We start from the raw sequence: 18,804 nt of genomic DNA on the forward strand, positions 1-18,804 counted from the left end.
CTTCCAGCCGAGGCGGAGCCTCGAGAACTGCATTTCCCAGACTGCCCCGCGTTCCCGGACTCCACTTCCCAGCAGCGCCCGGGACGTCCCCCAGGACTGCATTTCCCAAAGTGCCGAGGGCGGGCCCGTCGGTGCCCTCCCGGTCCCGCCCCCTCCACCTGGCCACGGCACGCGGCTGGAGACTCGAGCCCCTGCCGGAAGCCGCTCTTCGGGCTACGGGCAGGTGGAGCAGGGCGCAGGTAAGACGGTGCGGGGTGCCGGGGGTCCCCGCGGGAAACCCGGCGTGGCGAGCCGGGGCCCAGGCTCTGGCTGTTCCGTGACAGCCGGGGAGTCCTGAGGGGTGTCGGGACTCCGAGGGCGTGGAAGGGGACCCGTGGGCAGGAAAGTGGTGTGGAAGGAGTCCGAGTGGCGGTGGTGTTTCCTCGCCGGCCTGCTGCTGGGCTGCCCACGCGGTCGGGAGCAGCCGATGTCGGGGCAGTATCCCCTCCCAGCGATGCTTGCCATATGGGGCCCTGCAGCCGGGTCAGATCCTGCAGGGGCCTGAGCAGATTTTCAGCCCCGAGGATAGAGTCCTCAAGGGTGGTGGCGCCCTGAGGCCTGTCCAGTTCTGAGCCGGAAGCGCCACATGCCCCGGAGGAACTAGGCTGGTGAAGGCTCTCCTGGACCAGCTGGCGGCGGGTGGGCACCCAACTACAAACACAGGGCGGTGCTCCTTCCTTGCCTGTGGCATGTGAGCTTTGGCTGGGAGTCACCTTCATGATATGGGCCCGGAGCCCTCAACCCCAAGATTGTCTGCCTCCCCACTTGTCAGCCCAAGGTGTGCCGACTGTCCCCTTTCTTGGCCCTGTGTGGGTCTTGGGTTGGGCCTGCAGGGCAGAGTCTGGGACTAGGCTCTCTTGGCTTTGTGGGAGCCCTAAGGCCCTTGTGCAGATCTATGCAGAGGGCTCCCTGGGGAATGGGGCTAGGAGGAGAAGACTCAGGCCAGCTGGGTCTCTGTGGTTCCCAGCAGGCTCTGTCTCCTCCACGGGGTGGGGGGGGGTCTCATCCTATTTCACTTGCCACAGGAAACCGTGGACTAGCCCGTGGATGGTTGCTCTGGGGTCCAGTGCTAAGGGTAGTGCCCCAAGCAGGGGCATCTCCATGGAGTGGGGTTCCGTCTGCCTCCCACTATTAGCCCCCACAGGTGCAGCCAACATGAGTGAGCCTGGGGGATCAGTACGAATCCTAGTGACAGGTGGATCTGGGCTGGTGGGAAGAGCCATCCAAGAGGTGGTAGCAGATGGAGCTGGGCTTCCTGGAGAGGATTGGGTGTTCGTCTCCTCCAAGGACGCTGATCTCACGTGAGTGGACCCATCCTGAAGCAAACCCTCCGGACTCAGAGCTCCAGACCAGCCCTGTCCCTGAGCCTGGTAGCCTCATGTCTGGGTCCTTCCCGCCAGGTGGCTGGCCTGGCTTGGGTGTGTGCAGCTCTGCTTCTAGGCAAACATCCTCGTATCTGTTCCTGGAAGCCCACACCCTCATAAGACCTGGTGCCTGAACTGGCCACTTTCCTTTTTGGCAGCCCCTCCTGCCATCAGCCCTGCCCACTCCTGCCACCAGTACCCCAACCCCAGGGTGCTAGTTCCTTCCCTCAGGCCTCCAGGGGGCCTCTGATGGCCTGGCTTCTCCCAGGGACGCTGCACAGACCCGAGCCCTGTTTGAAAAGGTCCGGCCCACACATGTCATCCACCTTGCTGCAATGGTGGGGGGCCTGTTCCGGAATATCAAATACAACCTGGACTTCTGGGTAAGTGAGAGGGCCCTATGGAGCACTGGGAACTTCTTGGTTGGCTTGCCATGCTTATGTTTTGGCCCCAGGAAGTTCCTAAGGGTCAGGCTTGGCACAACCTGGTGCGGGCAGTCCCTGTAGAGTCCCCAGTGATCCACACCTGCTTGGTAGGTAGATGGGCATGCAGGTGGGCCTGGGGGTATTTGGCCCAATAGGAAAAGCCATGGAGCTGACCAGGGGGCTGGGGGAACCGAGAGAAACCAGGATTTGCTGTTTGACGTAGGTATGGTTGGTTCGTACCCCTGAGCCCTCTGGGCCTCTAGACCCTCCTGCTCCTGGACCTCTCTGGTTCCAGCTGCACCGAACCAGGCCCACCATGCATTTTGGGGTGCAGAGATGTGAGCTGGGCTCTGGGTCTGAGGCATGTGGCCTGGGGGCGTGGGTTATAGTGGAGGGGGCAGGAGGAGAGCAGGGCTCTGCCTATAGCCCTGCTCCTGCCAGGCTGTGCCCTTGAGGGTTGGCCCCACCATATCTGGGCATCTGGTCTTGGTGTGATTCAGCCCTGCATCAAGTACAGGGAAGGCTGAGGCTCAGATCAGATTCTGCCCAAGGCCCCTGTCACCCCAGGGCTCTCCTTGTCTCAGTAGCAGTCTTCCCAGAAGGCTGCCTACTTGCCATCTCTCCCTCTCCTAAGAGCGGTGCAAATGCCCAATTTCCTCCCAGGATTCACAGAAAATGGGGGTCTGGGTAGGAGTGGGGCTGGCCAAGACTTCTCTGCTACTGGGTAGGCTCCTCTGGGTCAGGGGAATGGAGGGGGCCCCTTTTCCCCATCCCTGCCCCAGGCCAGATTGGGCCTGCCCTCAGCAGCCTGTGTGGGTGAGGTCCAGCCCCGAGCTAGAGGGTGTGCTCCTGTCCTCCAGCCGGCATCTCAGAGCCCCAGGGGTGGGGTAGGGGTCGAAGGACTGCCTGCTAAGGACGTAACAGGCTTGGAGGAGGCCATGGTTTTCTGGAAGGTCTATGCTGGGAGGTTTTGCCTTGTCCCAGGAAGCAGTTAGGATAAACTGGCTGAGGTGCTGCCCTCGTGGGAGGGGCCGGAGTGTGTCCTGCTTCTGGAGGGGCAGGTAAGGGCCAGGGTCCTGCCTAGAGGGGCTTGAATCTGCCCTGCCCGCCCTTCCTCCCCTCCACACACACCAGAGGAAAAACGTGCACATCAACGACAACGTCCTGCACTCAGCCTTCGAGGTGGGCGTGCGTAAGGTGGTCTCCTGCTTGTCTACCTGTATCTTCCCGGACAAGACCACCTATCCTATCGATGAGACTATGGTGAGGGGCGGGGGCATCAGGGGCGGGGCCAGCAGGGGGGGGTGGGGCCAGGGAAGCAAAGGCCTCCCCTGCCTGCTCCCCTAGATCCACAACGGGCCACCGCACAGCAGCAATTTTGGCTACTCCTACGCCAAGAGGATGATCGACGTGCAGAACAGGTCCTCTGCCCACGTGCCCAGCTGAGACCTGACCGGAAAAGGGAGGAGGGCCCCGTGGGTTCCCCCAGCAGGGCTCCCACACTTCATGGCCCCTGTTTGAGGGCCTCTGGTTCTTCCATCCATGAGGCCAGGGAGGGTGTGGTGGGTCAGTGGTCCCAGGACAAGGGCCAGAAGAAACACTGGGACTTTGCAGGGCCTACTTCCAGCAGCATGGTTGCACTTTCACCGCTGTCATCCCCACTAATGTCTTCGGGCCCCATGACAACTTCAACATCGAGGATGGCCACGTGCTGCCTGGCCTCATCCACAAGGTGCACCTGGCCAAGAGTGAGTGCCTGCTTGTGGGGCCCCAGGGCCTCAGCTGGGAGGAGGGGTGGTGGCTGGCACAGCACCCCCCAACACCTGCCCCGTCCCTAAATCTGCAGGCAGCGGCTCCGCCCTGACGGTGTGGGGCACTGGAAAGCCACGGAGGCAGTTCATCTACTCACTGGTTGGTGTGGGATGGTGCCTAGCTCTCCACCCAAACATTTCCTGGCCTGCCATGCTGGTTGTGGGGTAGCTCGAGGGGGCATGGTAAAGGAGTGGGGGTTCAGGCTGAGCCTTTGGGGGAGCAGTCACTGGTCCTCACTGGGTCGCTATAGGCACTTGGTCCTGTGGGAGTCTCCACTTGGTCCCGTGGGAGTCTCCACTTGGTCCCGTGGGAGTCTCCAGGTGCAGCACTGAGCTCAGGAGAGACACCACTTTGTTGGGCTGAGCTGGATAAGAGCTGCCCAAAGGGAGAGACTTCTGGCCCCAATGGAGCCCGGGCTGCCCTCACTGAGCAGGAGCACTTAGGAGGGGTGGCCTGTGGCCCCATGTGGCCATAACTTGTGGCCTTTGACCCTGTTTGACTTCTAGGACCTGGCCCGGCTCTTTATCTGGGTCCTGCGGGAGTACAATGAGGTGGAGCCCATCATTCTATCAGGTGGGCACCCTTTGGCCCCACTGCCACTGCAGCAAGGCCAAACCCACGTCTGTCCTGCGAGCAGCTGGGGTTGGGAATGAGAGTATCATGGGGGGCTGGGTGCCGCAAGGCCAGGCGGAGGAGGCCTGACCTGGCTGTTGGCCCCCGGCTCCCCACAGTGGGTGAGGAGGATGAGGTCTCTATCCAGGAGGCAGCTGAAGCCGTGGTGGAGGCCATGGACTTCCATGGGGAGGTCACTGTATCCTTTCGCTCTGGTGCACCCAAAATGGCTCTCCCCCTGGCAGCTGGAGAGGAGGGGTGGTGCTCTGTCCCCAAGGCTCCCTCTGGGAAAGGCAGAAGAGGTTCAAGGGCAGGCAGGGGCGGGGGGTACCCCTTCTGCTGTGGCCTTGACCAGGCACCTAGTTTGATACAACCAAGTCAGATGGGCAGTTTAAGAAGACGGCCAGTAACGGCAAGCTTCGGACCTACCTGCCTGACTTCCGGTTTACACCCTTCAAGCAGGGTGAGCCCCCTGGTCCTCCCATGGCTCTCCCAATCCATATCTCAGGACCTCCTATCCCCTCCTTCCTGGCTTTGGCTTCCCTACTTCAAGCTGTGGACACCCTCAGGCTTTAGTGTCCAAACCCTTATCGGGGAGGCAGGACACAGAACGGGTGACTGCCTGTGTTGCTGGGGCCTCTGCCCTCCCCATCTCCTCCAATGGAGATCAGTGCAGCCCCAGCCCTCACCTGCCACCACTTGTCACCTGCCCACCTCTGCAGCTGTGAAGGAGACCTGTGCCTGGTTCACCCACAACTACGAACAGGCCCGGAAGTGAAGCACAGTGTGGGAGCAGGTGCCGGCTGCCCCCGAGGCCCCGGAGGCAGCACCCTCAGACCCTGCAGGGGTGGAGGGCACTGTCCAGCAATCTGGACCCACGTTCCACTCCTCCAGCAGGGCAGCTCTGTGCAGCTGTGCAGTGGGGCCACCATTCATGTCTGTCCTCAGGGAAACCAAGGCCTGGCCAGACCCAGCACCTTGCTCCCCGACACGAGTCCCGGGGTCCTGAGTGTGTCCCCTTCTGATCCTGGTCTCCCACTCCCTGGGAGTTAATAAAGTCCATTTTCCCAGGCCTGGCCCCAGCAGCTCTGTGCCAGCCCCTGCCCCCCCCCACAACACACACACACACACACACACACACACAGGCACTATCTCCCTGAGCCTGGCTAACCCCAGGACCTACCATTCACCTGCTGATTGCTGAGCTCTGGAGAGCTGCTGGGCCAGGGGGCTGACTGGCCCTGGAGTAGAAGGGCAGCAGTGGTTGGTAAAGCGGGTGTGCATGCTGGCTGCAGGGTGGAGGCGGGGGACGGTCAGCCAGTGGAGATGCAGGGCAGGGTAACTGTAGCAGTCCCAGCAGGTGCTGTGGCCACAGCTTAGCCTTTCCAATGAGGTCATACGCAGGCCTGGGTGGCCTGAACTCCCTGGGCCTACCTGTCAGCGCAGGGACTTTGAGGGACAAAGCTGTTTCTTGATTTGGACAGGCTGAGTAGGCATGTGGATGGATCCAAGGGGAGGGTGGTGAACGGATGGATCCCAGGAGAGAGCTGTACCAGGCCTGGCCCCTCATCTCCCTAGCCCTCAGGTGGCCGCTCGTGATGGGGCCTGGCCTGCCCTTGTCCCCTGGACAGTAACAGGTGTCACAAAGGAGGGCCTACTGGGCCTGGTGGGTAGGGGTGAGCAGCACAGACCTCCCCATTCTCAGCAGGAATCCAGCCGAGTACCCAGGCAGCCAGTTAGTGCTGGGGTGTGGACCCAGGAGTGCCCAACTCCAAAGCCCTCAGATACCTTCCCTGGCTCCAGGCCCACCCTCCTTTCAGGTCCTGTCTCTCCTGGGTCACCCTTTGTCATCCTCATGCTGGTGGCTCCCAGCTTTCTTCTGACCCCAGGGGTGCCTGGCATCATGTTGATTCTGTCCTCCGTTCAGGCAGTATTGGCTGTCTTCCCTGTGCCAGGCACGACTTCCAACCTCTGTCCCTGTGCCCAGCTGGCCTTTCCGGGCATTTGTCTCCACCCTCTTTCTCCAGCAAGCTGCAGTGTTTATCCCCCGGGGCTGGCCCAGGACCTTCCCGTCCGTGCCTCCCCCGCCTTTTCGGTGTTGCTTTCTCTGAGTGTGCACTCTGCTGCAGGGTTCCTGTGTGTTTCTCTGGGAGTGCCCAGGAGCCTCTCCCTCCTCCCAGGACTTGGGAGCTCTAGGACCTGGGTCAGCCTCCACTGTGTATTCGCTGGGCTCCAGCCCTTTGTGAATGAAGGATCTGCTCCTGTCAGGGTTCGGGCAGGGCGTGGTGCCTGAGTTGGAGCTTGAGTCAGCCATGTGAGAACACACGGAGGGAGGCCCAGCATAGCAGAGAGCTGGACACACCTGGCAGGACACAGATAGTGGCTGTGTGTCCCGATGAGCCTCCGTCTGTACTGTCATGAGTGTGTGTGTGTGTTGCAGAGGGGCCGTGTCCTCAGCCAGAATGCTGGTCCTCGAGTGTGGGTTCCGCTGCCTGTGCTCTGCAGCTGCCTGGCCTTCATCACCTGCCCAGAGCAGGGCCCACACGCTGTGGGGGCAGTGTTGAATGAATGAGGGGATTTTATTGTTGAAGAGCTTAGAATGTGGCAAAGTAGAGTTTAGAATAACAAAACATTCTTTAAATGCAATCTTTAAAAAACAAAAACACAATCTTTGATCTTCAAGCCTTATTTTTCCCATGTCAGTTAAAAATTAAAGTTCTCCCACCCCTCCGCTCCCCTCAGTTTCAGACACGGCCCCTTGCCTGGCCAAGCACTCCATCAGCGCCCCCCACCCCCCAGGACCAACAAGATGGGCCAGGTCCCCGCGGGGGGACCTAGGCGTCAGGAAGACCTCTCCTGCCTTTTTTCTTCTTCTTTTTTTTTTAAATTTTATTTATTTGACACAGAGAGAGAGAGAGAGAGAGGGAATACAAGCAGGGGGAGTGGGAGAGGGAGAAGCAGGCTTCCCTCCGATCAGGGAGCCCCATCAGGACCGGGGATCATGACCTGAGCGGAAGGCAGACGCTCCACGACTGAGCCGCCCAGGCGCCCCGCCTCCGGCCTTCTCGCAGCAGCCTGGGAGGCCCAAGAAAATCAGGGTCCAGGCTGGCGGGAGGAGCTTCTTTAACCCAGTAGAGCGACAGGCCCCTGCTCACACACTTCTCTGGCAGTGCCCACGTTATGCGCTCACCCGGACCCGCTGCAGCTTGGAGAGGCGCTGACAACAAGCCCCGACCAGGCAGCCCTGCCCTCCGCGCCTGAGTCCACTCCCAGGCTCCAGAGAACCAGGGCGCCCTGAGGACGCGGCTTCCACCCAGAGAAACTGGCCTAAGGCTGGCGGGGCTCCGCTCCCCAGCTCCTGACAAGTCCCGATGGTGGGCCAGGGTCCGGACCTTGCCTGCCCCGGTCTTTCATCAGAATCAGGGCGGATGCTTCCTCCTGGAAGCGAAGCTGCCCAGCGGCCACCCGCCAGTGCTTTCCCGGGCTCTGCAGCGTCCCCGCGAGGGACACCCACCAGGCACCCTCCAGGGCGCAGACCTCCGGGACAGTCAGAGGAAGCCCCCACCCTTTCCGACTCTTCGCCTTTTAAGGGAGTCTCTCAAGCTGCCCTTTGGAAACCAGTGTGATCCACGCACCCAGGGTCCGGCCATGGTTGGCTCTCGCCCTCAGCACTGAAGCCTCGTCTTCGGCCATTCTTGCCGCAGCGCGCGGACCATCGGGTGCCATGCTCCGCGGCACCCCCGCAACGCCTCGCTCTCTCGGACCAATAAGCAGCGGGAGGAGGGACTCGGTGCAGAGCGAGCCTAGAGCTCAGAGCCCGGAAGGGAGTGGGCGGAGAGTAAAGTCCTGGCAGCCAATCGACGAGGACAGGGGCGGGGCGGCGTAGCCCATTGGCGGGGCCAGGACGTGGGGCGGGGCAAGATCAGGCGGGGCTGTGGCAAGATGGCGGCGGCGGGGCAGGGGATGGACCCGCTTCGCGTGGGGTTTGTGGGCGCGGGACGTATGGCGGAGGCCATCGCGCAGGGCTTCATCCGAGCAGGTGGGGCGCGTGGGTCCCCGGGCCTGGGAGCCAGGGGCGTCCGACGCCCGCGCGGTGTGCGAGGGGAGGGTTCACCTGCCGGGAGCGCACCTGCGCGGAGGGATGCGTGTCGCAGAGCCCCTGGGCGAGGAGCGGGGGCCACAAGGGAGCCCTCCGCGCGGGGTCGTCAGGGTGCGGCGGGGCGGGCCGGCCGGGCGTGGGCCAGGGCGGATCGCGGACGCTGCCCCTGCGGACTTCTTGCTCAGCACAGCGGCGAGGGGTGTGCGTGGGAGGAGCTGGTTGTCCCCAGGGGGGCCGTGAGCCACGTGGGGCCACACAGCACTTGATATGTGGGTGGTCCGAGTTGAGATGTGCTGCGAGTTTGTAGAAAAAAAATCTGTGTTGGGTTTGGAAGATGTAGCACACACACAAAATGAGCAAGTAACGTATTTGAGTAATTTTTAGTGCTGACTAAAACCAATATTTGGAAGGATAGAGTTTTGTTTACATTGGGTTAAATAAAATATATTAGAGTTAACTTTGTCTTTCTTACTTGCTTCGTGTGACTGCTAGAAAATGTGAAGTTAAGTATTTGGCTCTGGTGATAGTTCCTCGCTCAGCGCTACCTTAGAGCCCGGGATCTCCCACTAAATTCTGGTCTGCTGCCTGGGTCGAGTGGGTTGACTTTTGAGACTCCGATTCTATTTCCCGTTTGCCGGCTCCACCGCGGTGGCGGGCTGCAGGTTTTCTCCACGTCGGCGCTATGGACGTTTGGGGTGGGACAATTCTCCATCCTTCACATTGTAGGGTGTTTAGCCACTTTCCTGGTCTCTCCCCACTGGATGTTAGTAGCAGCCCCCAATGATGACAGCCAGAACTGTCTCCAGAAGTTACCACATGTCCCCTGGGGTTGGGGGCAGAAACTTTCCGGGGGGAGAACCACTGATTTACAGCAAGGCAGGACAGTGCTGTCCTAGTCTTTAGAAACCTTTACATGCAAGTTATGGGCTGGCTTTCTGCCTTCAGCCACAGTCAAGGTTCAGAAGGGTCAAAATCATCAGAAAATAGTTGACTGCACATCTCAGGTGTTTTACCTGTAAGACCTGGCGTTACCTCCTTCCTCCCAGGACTGGAGAGATTTGGTGTTGAACACAGTGCTGGTATGTGCAGGCATGCGTGGCGGGTGTCGTTGTCCTAATTGGCTCTGTGTGCAGGTTGTGGGGTGCACTTCTGCCTTCCTGGTAGACCCTAATCTCCCCAGCCCTGTGTGCCACAAATGCACACGATTTCTACCAAATGGGCACTTAGCCTCTGCTTGGACATCCCAGCATAGATGCACCCCCAACACCCAGGGAAGCTCAGCCCCTATTGGGCCCCCTCTCCACCGTGCCCCCTCCTCCACCCCAGCCTTCCTGTCCCTGGAGGCTGTGTCCTCGTGAGACTGGACAAGCTCCTGGCCCTTGCGTCTAGCCCCCCTGTGGACTCAGCAGCAGCAGGCAGGTAGTGACGACTGACAAGCAAAATAGAATGGAGCTGAGTGCCTGGTCCTGGGTGCACGGAACACCCCTGCCAGGCACTTGGGTTCTCACAGAGTGTCAGGCCAGCTAGGGGCCAGGATGGCCCAGGCCTGGCTGAGCATGAGAGGCCCTTCAGTAAGGGGCAGGCCAGGCTGGTTTCCGCACTTCTTCCTTCCATCTCACCTCCTCACTGACCCTTTTGCTTTGCCTTTCTCTCCAGGAAAAGTAGAAGCTCAGCACATACTGGCCAGTGCACCGACTGACAGGAACCTCTCCCACTTCCAGGTGAGCTGGGCCCAGCTCTTCTGAGTTGAGGCTTTCCTGGGGACTCATGGTGGCTCTTGGCCCCTGTCCCTCTGAGACAGTTCTTGGGGCCAGGAAGTGCTGCTTATTTGGCTAAACTTTTGAGACTGGCTGGGCTGGGCAAGGGGAGGCCAAAGACCAGAAGAAAGGTCAAGGTTGTGGAAGGTTAGGACAGAGTGAAAGGTGTGTGTGTGTGTGTGTGTGTGTGTGTGTGTGTGTACACTCATGTGTACACGTGTGTTGGGGGGGCAGAGATGGTCGTGGGCACTCACTGGGGTCAGAGGGCACAAGGAAGTGCTGACATCAGGGGTCCTGTGAGGTTCAGGGTTGGTCCTGAGCAAGAATGGATGGTCTGGGTGAGTCCTGGTTATTGGGAGTGGGGTTGGTGCAGGCATTTGCAATGGGAGAGACCCATGAGGACCCCTGGGGATGCAGGGTGGCCTCCAACAGGAAGGGCTATGGTCTGGGAGGCTGTCCCACTTACCCAGCCCCGATCCCACTGTCCCCATTGCAGGCTCTGGGCTGCCGGACCACCCACTCCAACCAGGAGGTTCTGCAGAACTGCTTCCTGGTCTTCTTTGCTACCAAGCCCCACGTCCTGCCTGCTGTCCTAGTAGAGGTGGCCCCTGTAGTAACCGCTGAGCACATCTTGGTGTCTGTGGCTGCCGGCGTCTCTCTGAGTACCCTGGAAGAGGTGAGTAGCCTGTGGGGGTTATGTGAGACCTGAGGCTCTGACCCCAGAGTCAGTTCTGCTGGTCAGAACTTCCCACCCTTTGCCATCCCAGACCGGTGCCAGCCTGGGTTCAGCCCTTTAGGAAAGTGGGATGGGTGAAACCTGGGACAGACAGCCTCCCAGACCAACCCCAGCCTGAAGAGGTGGCCACGTGGCCAAGGGGGCTGGGATTCAGGTTCCTGCTGGCACCCCACCCACGACACATGGGAGGGAGCCCACAACTGGCTGAGGCATGGGCCTGCCTGGCGGGGCCAATCCCACATGTTTCCTGACTCCAGCTTCTCTCTGACCAGCTGCTGCCCCCAACTGCACGGGTGCTGCGGGTCTCACCCAACCTGCCCTGCATGGTTCAAGAGGGGGCCATGGTGATGGCACGGGGCCGCCATGCTGGAAGCAGCGAGGCCACGCTCCTGCAGACCCTGCTGGAGGCCTGTGGGCAGTGCGAGGAGGTGCCTGAGGCCCACGTGGACATCCACACCGGACTCAGTGGCAGCGGCGTGGCCTTTGTGAGTGTTGTCTCATCCCCCACGGCCCCAAGGCCAGCCCTTGGCAAAGCGGAGACTTTTCAAGTCCCTGCAATGACCCCGGCTTTTGGGATTTGGTGACTTGGTTCCCGGGCTGCCTGTGAGCTCTACTCTCCGGTTCATCGTTGCCTTCTGGCCTTTGTCCAGTCAGATCCCTGGGCTCAGCCCTCAGCCCTAGTTCCTGCACTGGGGGCCAGTGCTCTGGGCTGTGTTCCTGAAGGTTCTGAGCTTTGTCCAGACTGGGTGCTGTGTGCAGGAGAGTGTTGGCTTTGACAGTCTCTACCCCCCACTGCTACAGGTGTGTGCCTTCTCTGAGGCCCTGGCCGAAGGTGCCATCAAGATGGGCATGCCTGGTGGCCTGGCTCACCGCATTGCTGCTCAGACTCTGCTGGTGAGTGAAGGCAGCCCCAGTGGGGTCATGTGAGAAGGGATGGGCTGCTATGTCTCCCAGGAGCAGCAGGAAGGGGGAGAGCAGGCCCAAGAAGCCTGGATGAAGATCTGGGATGGAGGTGGGGGGTGGACACATGATGAAGCAGGTTACACCGTGGGGCTGAGCTGGAGAAGGGGCTTCCCACCTCCCTTAAGTCACCCCCAGGGCCCCTCTCCCCAGGGGACAGCCAAGATGTTGCAGCAGAAGGGGCAGCACCCGGCTCAGCTGCGGACAGACGTGTGCACGCCAGGCGGCACCACCATCTACGGGCTCCACGCCCTGGAGCAGGGTGGGCTGCGGGCTGCCACCATGAGTGCCGTGGAGGCTGCCACCTGCCGGGCCAGGGAGCTCAGCGGGAAGTAGGGAACAGGCAGTGGCTGCGGGCTGCCCCCAGTCCCTCCTTCCCTGCCCCTTCCCCAGGACTGCAGCTCCCCCACCATGCAGGAGCCCCCTGACCTCCACATGAGGAAATGAGAAGAAACAGGACAGGAGTTGTTCATTCGCAGGCAGGGGATCCCCTCACCATGGGAACCTCCGCCCCCCTCCCTGCCCCCCCCCCGCCCCACAGGGCAGAAGGCACCATGGCAGTGGTCTACCATCATGGGTGACTTGGGTTTGGAGGGCCGGAGCGCTGACACTGCTGGCCAGGTACCCTGCGTGCTCAGCTGGGGGGTTGAGGGCAGGAGCAGAGCTGCTGCTGGAGCGGCTGGGTAGGCCCTTCCAGCAGCTGTGTGACTGCGGCCAGCTCAGGGTAGGGGACCTGGACACCGCGCAAGAGACAGGCTGCTCCTCCATGAAGCCAGCGCTGGTAGGCCACCACATTGGTCTTGTCCCCGGGTTGACCTGCCATGGGGTGGGGGGTGTCACCCACAGGGAGCTAGGCCCCGACCTTCCCAGCCCCTGAAGAAACAGTGGGGCTGGTTGCTCTTTCCCTGGCTGAGCAGGAGCTGCACCGGGTCCTTCCGTTGGGGAGCCCCCATGAACAGAGCCCTAGGTGGGTGTGCCAAAGTGCTGGTCAGCCGTAGGCCAGCGGAGGTCCAGGAGGACGGGCCTAGCTGGCTGTGGAACGAGCACTTGGCTTCAGCCGGTGCGGGCCCTTCCCCCACGAAGCTCCTGGCAAGCAGCAGGTGGAGCCGGCCTTGATGACTGTTCACTGGGTTGTCCTGCAGGCCCTCCTGGCCCCTGACTGCAGGACATGCTCTTTGGCACATCCCTGAATGGAGCACCTGGCCAGGAGAGCCAGCAACTCAGGTCCTAAACCAAGGCCATGGGGCCTTTGGGTGGTGGGCGGGCTGCCTGCGGCTCTCCCTGCCCCTCACTGCCTCTGGGGCTCCTGGAGCCTCCCCACCCCACGAAGGCCCTGGAGTGCTGGAGCTCCCCTCACTTCCCCCCAGTGGCCTACTGAGACTGGGCCAGCCACAAGGTGGAGCAAGCCGCCTCCAGTTACTAACTGAGACTTGAAGCAAATCAGTCCCATCTGTGCGTGGCTGATGAGACCCCCACAGCACGCTCCCCCTGCTCACGCTTCCGCCCTCCATCGCCAGCCTCCAGCCTGTCCTCCCAGGCACATCCCCAAACCTGCCAGCCTCCCACCCTGGTCCTTCCTTGGCCGACTGCCCCTTCCACCTGTTAGAAGGGTCAGCCTGAGGCCATTTCCCCACCTGACTGATCTGAGATGGGAATAAAGGCGCGATCTTGTAGCACTGAGTGACCGGTATTTAAGCTGATAAAGCAGATTCCAAGGGCCTGGAAGTACATCTCGGCCGAGGCTTGGGACCTGGGAGCTGGTAGGGTGCAGAGGTTACCCACCCTGGCAGTAGGGCGCCATCATTGGAAAGGTCTGCAAGGGTAGCACCTTTGGCTCCCTTGCTGGCCCAGCCTCACCCTCCAGGGTGGGCTCAGCGGTGCGTCTTCCATACAGTCCCCGAGAAGCTGGATGGGTTGCCTTGTGGGACAAAAGATGCACCTTGGCCAGCCCTGCCGTGAGCAGGCCACTCGCGGAATGAGAGGCGCCTCAGTGCACCCCTAGCCCAGCTGTAAGGGCAGCCATACCCCAGATGGTGATGGCCCTGGACAGGACAGGAGTAATGACAGTGGCTTTGGGCGTCAGGGCTGCAACCTGGTCACTGGCTGGCCACAACTCACCTTGTAACATAGCGCTCAAATTACTTTTCCAGGAGACTGGTGGATAGAATTTCTCCTTTCATCAGTGTTCATATCTCCTCACATTTTCAAATTATGAGGTGTTCTAGATCTAAGCATTGGATCAAAAATTACAAAATTAAGACTTTGGAAGTACGTGGTTGGCTGAGGCAGTAGAGCGTGAAACTTGATCCTCAGGGTCATGAGTTCAACCCCATGTTTGGTGCAGATTATTTAAATAAGTAAAATATTCGCCAAAATCCAAAGAAATATATTAAAGTAAGACTTTAGAGCAGGGTTGCACATGAAGTTGACACAGACCTTTATTATAAAGCACATCGGGCCCATCCGACTGGGTGAGTTCCCCCATCAGCAAGGGTGGGTGTGAAAAGGCCCCTCAACAGAGCACGCACCCCAAAAGCCCATGGTCCTCTCAAGGACACGCCCCTGGAGTCAAGCCTCACCTGTGGAGACCCTTATCTAGGGACAAACAGCACCCAGCCCCCCTCCTAGGGCTGCCTGCGGCAATCCTGACTTGCTGGGCCGAGACGGGCTGGGGGTCCCTGGAGGGCATGCCCTTCCCCTCACCACATGCCGCCATTGCACCTGCAGCCCACCGGCTATCTGGCGGTAGCTTCCCGGGCACGTAGCCCGCCTGGGGCACGGCCGTGCCTCTCAGACGGGCTCTCTGCTGGCTGCAGCTTGGTCTCCTCCCCCCAAAACGTGCAGGTCAAGGGTGGTTTTAGCAGAACCTACACACGAGTTCGTCTTCATCCGCGGCGCCTCCCTTCCCAGCAGCTGCCAAGCCCACCGGATGCCCTAGCGATGACCCTGACCAAGAGCCACTTTTTGGAAAAGCAGCAACCTTTGCTGCTTTGAGTATTCAGCCATTCCGCAGGGAGAAACTCTGGGGCCCCAGGTGCACCCTTGCCTAGTGCCCACGTGGGCCCTGAGGTCTGTCTCTCCAGACGCCCCTGTGGGCAGGCCTGGCAGAGTGGAGGCCGGGGCCTCCCAGCCCTAGGTCCCTGAGTTGCCATGGGATGTTATGAAATTAAGACTTCCTGAAGCCCTGTGCCACCTGCTCAGGTTAGAGTCCCAGGGCCAGCCGCAGACGGCCAAAGGCGCCTCTAGGGGTGCGGGCTTGAGACCGCTACTACGTGGAGAGGCCAGAGGGGCCCCAGCTAGGGGCTGCTGCCCTAGGCCTGGCTAGGCAAGCCCCTGCTCCCACATTCTTCCCACCTTCCCTCAGCTTTTGGATTTGAGATATATGTATGCAACACACACACACGCACTTTTTGACTGGGGACCGTTCCACGAAACAGTTGATGTTCTCAGACTTGTGGGGAAGGTGCTCTGGGGGCTCCCTCCAGCTGCCCCCCAGTGCATGGCCACCCCTCCCACGAACACACCACCCCTCTACAGCAGGAGGATGTGGGGCAGGTGGAGGTGAAGGGAGGGCAGACAGGCCAGGCAGGCAGCACCTCAGACCTGGCCCCTGCCTCTCACAAGGGCTCTGGGCAGCACGTCCCCAAAAGCCACCCCTGGGAGGCACGGGCACCGCTGGGCCTCAGACCACCAGCCGGACTCCAAACCTGGAGCCGGGCAGTAACACACGAACACTTTCCTCCTCCTCCTCTCAGACGGAGCTGCTCAGAAGCCCAGTTCCTGGGGCTGTGGGAAGCGGCTCCCTCGCCACACCCTCGGTAGTGCCCGCAGGGCTGGGGCAGCCGAGGAGGAGCACTAAGGCACTGTACGGTTGTCCCCATCTGGCTGGCAGCACTGCAGCCCCGCTCCAGGTAGATGGCATGGCTCTGGGCCAGGGGGGCTGGACAAAGTGGCCTGTGGCTGGTCCAGGGAGCTTGTCAGTCATTGGTCAAGTCACCAGGGGCCCAAGTCTAGAAGGCTGCTAACCCATAGAACAAGAGCGGTTTTGGAATGGAATTTTCCTAAGGAAAACTAACAATCCCAGTGGAACAGAAATATCTACACTCCCTGCTGCGTCCGGAGCCTCCGGATCCCCAATTGCTGGGCACCATCCTCCCTTCCCAGCCTCCACACAGGGAACCTCCAAGACCAGCCCCAGGCTGGGGAATGAGATACCACCCTGGCCCCCAGGCAGGGTATCTGTAAAAATGGACTTAATGGAGATGACTGCATGGCTGTGGCATGGGAACCATGAAGCACCAGGGCTCCACACTCACAGGAGTGCCGGCCCCTTGTCCAGTGCATATGCTGGGCCACCCGGGAGGGCAGGAGGTACAGACAGGCACAGCCCGCAAGAGCCAGGGCAGGAAAACTGAGAGCTGCTCTGATTAGCGCGCTATGTTGTGCGGGTGGTGGGTGTGCATGGCAAGGGACCCCGGCTAAAACCACAGACCCCACAAGTGTGCTTGCCCAGGGAGCAGGTGTATGGGCCCGGGGCCCCTCTGTTGGCTCCCCTTCAGGAGAATGGGACCAGTGGAGCAGGTGACCCTCCACCAACAGAGCCCCTTCAAGCCAGCCTGGGGGCCGGAATCCCTGGAGCCCCCTGAGCCATCGGGTGGGGCCATCCCAGGGGAGGGAGGGAGGGGAAATGGAAGACTGTGCGTGTCCCCTCCCTCCAAGTGCAGCAGAACAGCCACTGGGGGGCCACTCAGGCTGACTCCGTCACACCCCATCCTCAGGGACTGCAGGAGAGGGACCAATGCCCCCCAGCCTCCGGGCCATGCTAATCAGCGAGCGCAGCTGCACCAGCTTCGGTGGCCCCACCTCCCGGGGGTCCTGATTCTCCAGCCACCGAAGAGCTGTCTCTAGACCCCGGACAGCCTCCCCAGCAGTGGGCACGGCGGCCTCCTCCTCCTCTTCTCCACTCCCCATGACAGAGGGTAGGCTGGCGGGGGGTGGAGGGGCCGCAGGGGCCAGCACAGGGGGCCGGCCAGGGCCTGCCTCCTCTCTGCAGCTGTCGGGCAGCCCCCCATCATCGTCCAGATGCAGCCACTTGGCCACCTCCTCAGGCGCCAGGCGTTTGTAAGCCAGGGCTGCCAGGTGCGTGAGGTCGCTGAGCACCCGGCTGTGCTCTGCAGCCTCCTCAGCCTGGCCAGCCGGCTGCCCAACACACTCCTCCGGGGGCCGGGGCTCGAAGGCGGCCCGCAAGCCCAGCAGCCAGCAGCGCTCAATGCTGCCTGCCTGCACCAGGTCCCAGGAGAGGCCCGCCAGGTAGAGCATGTCCTTGAGCATGAAGCTGCGCATGAAGTCCAGCGGCGAGCCCCCGGCACAAGACACAGCTAGCCGCAACAGCTCCCGCTTGTAGAGCTGTTTGAAGGCGGCCACAACCCCCTGCTCCAGCGGCGCAGGGATGTGCGCCCGGCTGCTGCCCTTGGACAGGAAGAGCACCCGGACGGCACCATCCGGGGTTTGCAGCTCTTCCGGGGGGCTGAGGGGCTCAGGCCGACACGGCCGGAGGGTCTCCTCGCTCTCCTCCAGGGCGGGCATCCTGGCAGCCGGGCTTGGGCAGGGCGGGTGGGCAACCAGCAGGACAGCTTTCTGCTGCAGGCAGCTGCGGCGCAGGTAACGCCTCACGCCGGGCACGAACTCCTCGAAGAACCAGCCCCGCAGCAGGGGGCGACTGAGCCAGGCATCCGGGCTGTAGCGGTAGGAGGCTGGGAACTTGTCCTGGTTGTGGTGGCGCAGGCTAGGCGGGTCTGGCAGCTGCCCGATGACTAGCGGCTTCAGCTTGTGGCTGCCGGTCAGGTTTGCGGCCAGCAGCACGGTCACCCGGTCACCCCGCCAGCGCCGGCCGCAGCCCCCCGCCCCGGGGTCTCCTGCGCCCAGGGGCGCGGCCTGTTCCGGGAGCAGCTTCCAGTAGAGGCCCGTGACGTTAGCGTTGTAGATCTGCTCGTCGCCGTAGCCGCCCTCGGCGGGGGGCGGCGGGGCCGGGGCCCGGTCGGGCAGGGGGCCGGGGCTGGAGCCGGGGGGCTGCGCGGGCTCCTGCTTGACGGGCGGGCCAGGCGCGGGGCCGGCGGCCAGAGGCTCGGCCTCGCCGTAGATGCGCTGGCTGGAGATGCCGTGGCGCTTCTGCCAGCGCCAGAACCAGCCGTGGCTGGCCTTGAAGGTGCACTCGGGCCCGTAGATCTGGCGCGCGAAGGCCTCGGCCTGCGCCTGGATGAGCGGCCCTGACAGCGGCACGCCGTGCTGGCGCAGCGCCAGGAACCACGAGTAGACGGCGCGGTCGATCTCCTCCTCGTTGGCCAGCCGCATCTTCTTGCGCTGCGTGCCCACCTCGCCGCCCAGCTGCTCCAGGAACCAGCGCAGCTTGGGCTCGTCCTTGAGCCAGCCGCGCAGCGTGCCGCCCGGCACACCGAAGTCTCGGCACACGCTGGCCTGCCGCTCGCCGCCCTTGACGCGCTCGATGGCCTGCAGCTTGTCCTTGATGGAGTAGGCCTTGCGGAAGGCCATCTTCACCGCCACGCGGGGCCGCGGCCCGGGCGCCGGGGGCGGCGGCCGCACGGCGGGGGCCGGGCTGGGCGCGGGGAGCCGCGGCGACTGCGCGGGGCGCCCGGGCGGGGGGTGACGGCCGCGGCGCGGAGCTGGGCCGGCCGGGGGGCCCGCGGGGTACATGGCTGCGGCGGTGGCGGCGGCGGCGGCGGCGGAGGCGGGGGCGCGGGGGCCACACGCCGGCCCGGCCGGCCGCGCGGGGCGGGGCGCTGGGGGCGGGGCCGGCCGGGCCCTCCCCTTTGTCTCGCCAGCTCTGGGGACGCAGGCGCGCAGACCCCGACACCCGGCCCCGCCCCGCGCGCCGCCCGGCCCCGCCCCGCGCGCCGCGCGTCCTCCGGCGCGTGCGGGCTCTTCCGCCCCGCCCCGGCCCGACGAGCCCACTGCGCCGGCAGCGGAGGGGGGCGGGCGAGCT

General features: G+C 62.5%; 3 protein-coding genes across 7 annotated transcripts; 2 read left to right on the forward strand and 1 right to left on the reverse strand.

Annotated features, from left to right (window-relative positions):
• Positions 1 to 5,324, forward strand: GFUS (GDP-L-fucose synthase). 3 transcript variants are annotated; one of them, XM_045777244.2, is made up of 11 exons: positions 1 to 239; positions 1,175 to 1,340; positions 1,672 to 1,786; positions 2,963 to 3,091; positions 3,176 to 3,249; positions 3,443 to 3,576; positions 3,675 to 3,739; positions 4,147 to 4,213; positions 4,372 to 4,451; positions 4,616 to 4,715; positions 4,975 to 5,324. In XM_045777244.2, the coding sequence occupies exons 2-11, from the start codon at positions 1,195 to 1,197 to the stop codon at positions 5,028 to 5,030; spliced, it is 966 nt and encodes a 321-aa protein (XP_045633200.1). In that variant the 5' UTR covers positions 1 to 239; positions 1,175 to 1,194; the 3' UTR covers positions 5,031 to 5,324. The 3 variants fall into 3 exon arrangements, with proteins under 3 accessions (XP_045633200.1, XP_045633201.1, XP_045633202.1); XM_045777245.2 differs by having other exon boundaries at positions 103 to 239; positions 1,184 to 1,340; XM_045777246.2 differs by lacking the exon at positions 2,963 to 3,091 and having other exon boundaries at positions 111 to 239.
• A 2,831-nt stretch (positions 5,325 to 8,155) lies between these two features.
• Positions 8,156 to 13,477, forward strand: PYCR3 (pyrroline-5-carboxylate reductase 3). Of its 3 annotated transcripts, none has more exons than XM_045777235.2 (6): positions 8,156 to 8,291; positions 10,008 to 10,072; positions 10,605 to 10,784; positions 11,117 to 11,329; positions 11,646 to 11,738; positions 12,346 to 13,477. In XM_045777235.2, exons 1-6 carry the CDS (start codon positions 8,195 to 8,197, stop codon positions 12,679 to 12,681), a joined length of 984 nt encoding a protein of 327 aa, XP_045633191.2. In that variant the 5' UTR covers positions 8,156 to 8,194; the 3' UTR covers positions 12,682 to 13,477. The 3 variants fall into 3 exon arrangements, with proteins under 3 accessions (XP_045633191.2, XP_045633192.2, XP_045633193.2); XM_045777236.2 differs by having other exon boundaries at positions 11,958 to 12,489; XM_045777237.2 differs by having other exon boundaries at positions 12,198 to 12,489.
• Positions 13,478 to 14,224: 747 nt separating this feature from the next.
• Positions 14,225 to 18,573, reverse strand: TIGD5 (tigger transposable element derived 5). Its single transcript, XM_045777234.2, has one exon. The coding sequence runs from the start codon at positions 18,513 to 18,515 to the stop codon at positions 16,566 to 16,568; it is 1,950 nt and encodes a 649-aa protein (XP_045633190.1). The 5' UTR covers positions 18,516 to 18,573; the 3' UTR covers positions 14,225 to 16,565.
• Between the last annotated feature and the right edge of the window lie 231 nt (positions 18,574 to 18,804).

Source organism: Ursus americanus, chromosome 9 (assembly GCF_024610735.1).
Source record: "Ursus americanus isolate L20-20 chromosome 9, mUrsAme1.1.p, whole genome shotgun sequence".
Taxonomy (NCBI): Eukaryota; Metazoa; Chordata; class Mammalia; order Carnivora; family Ursidae; genus Ursus; species Ursus americanus.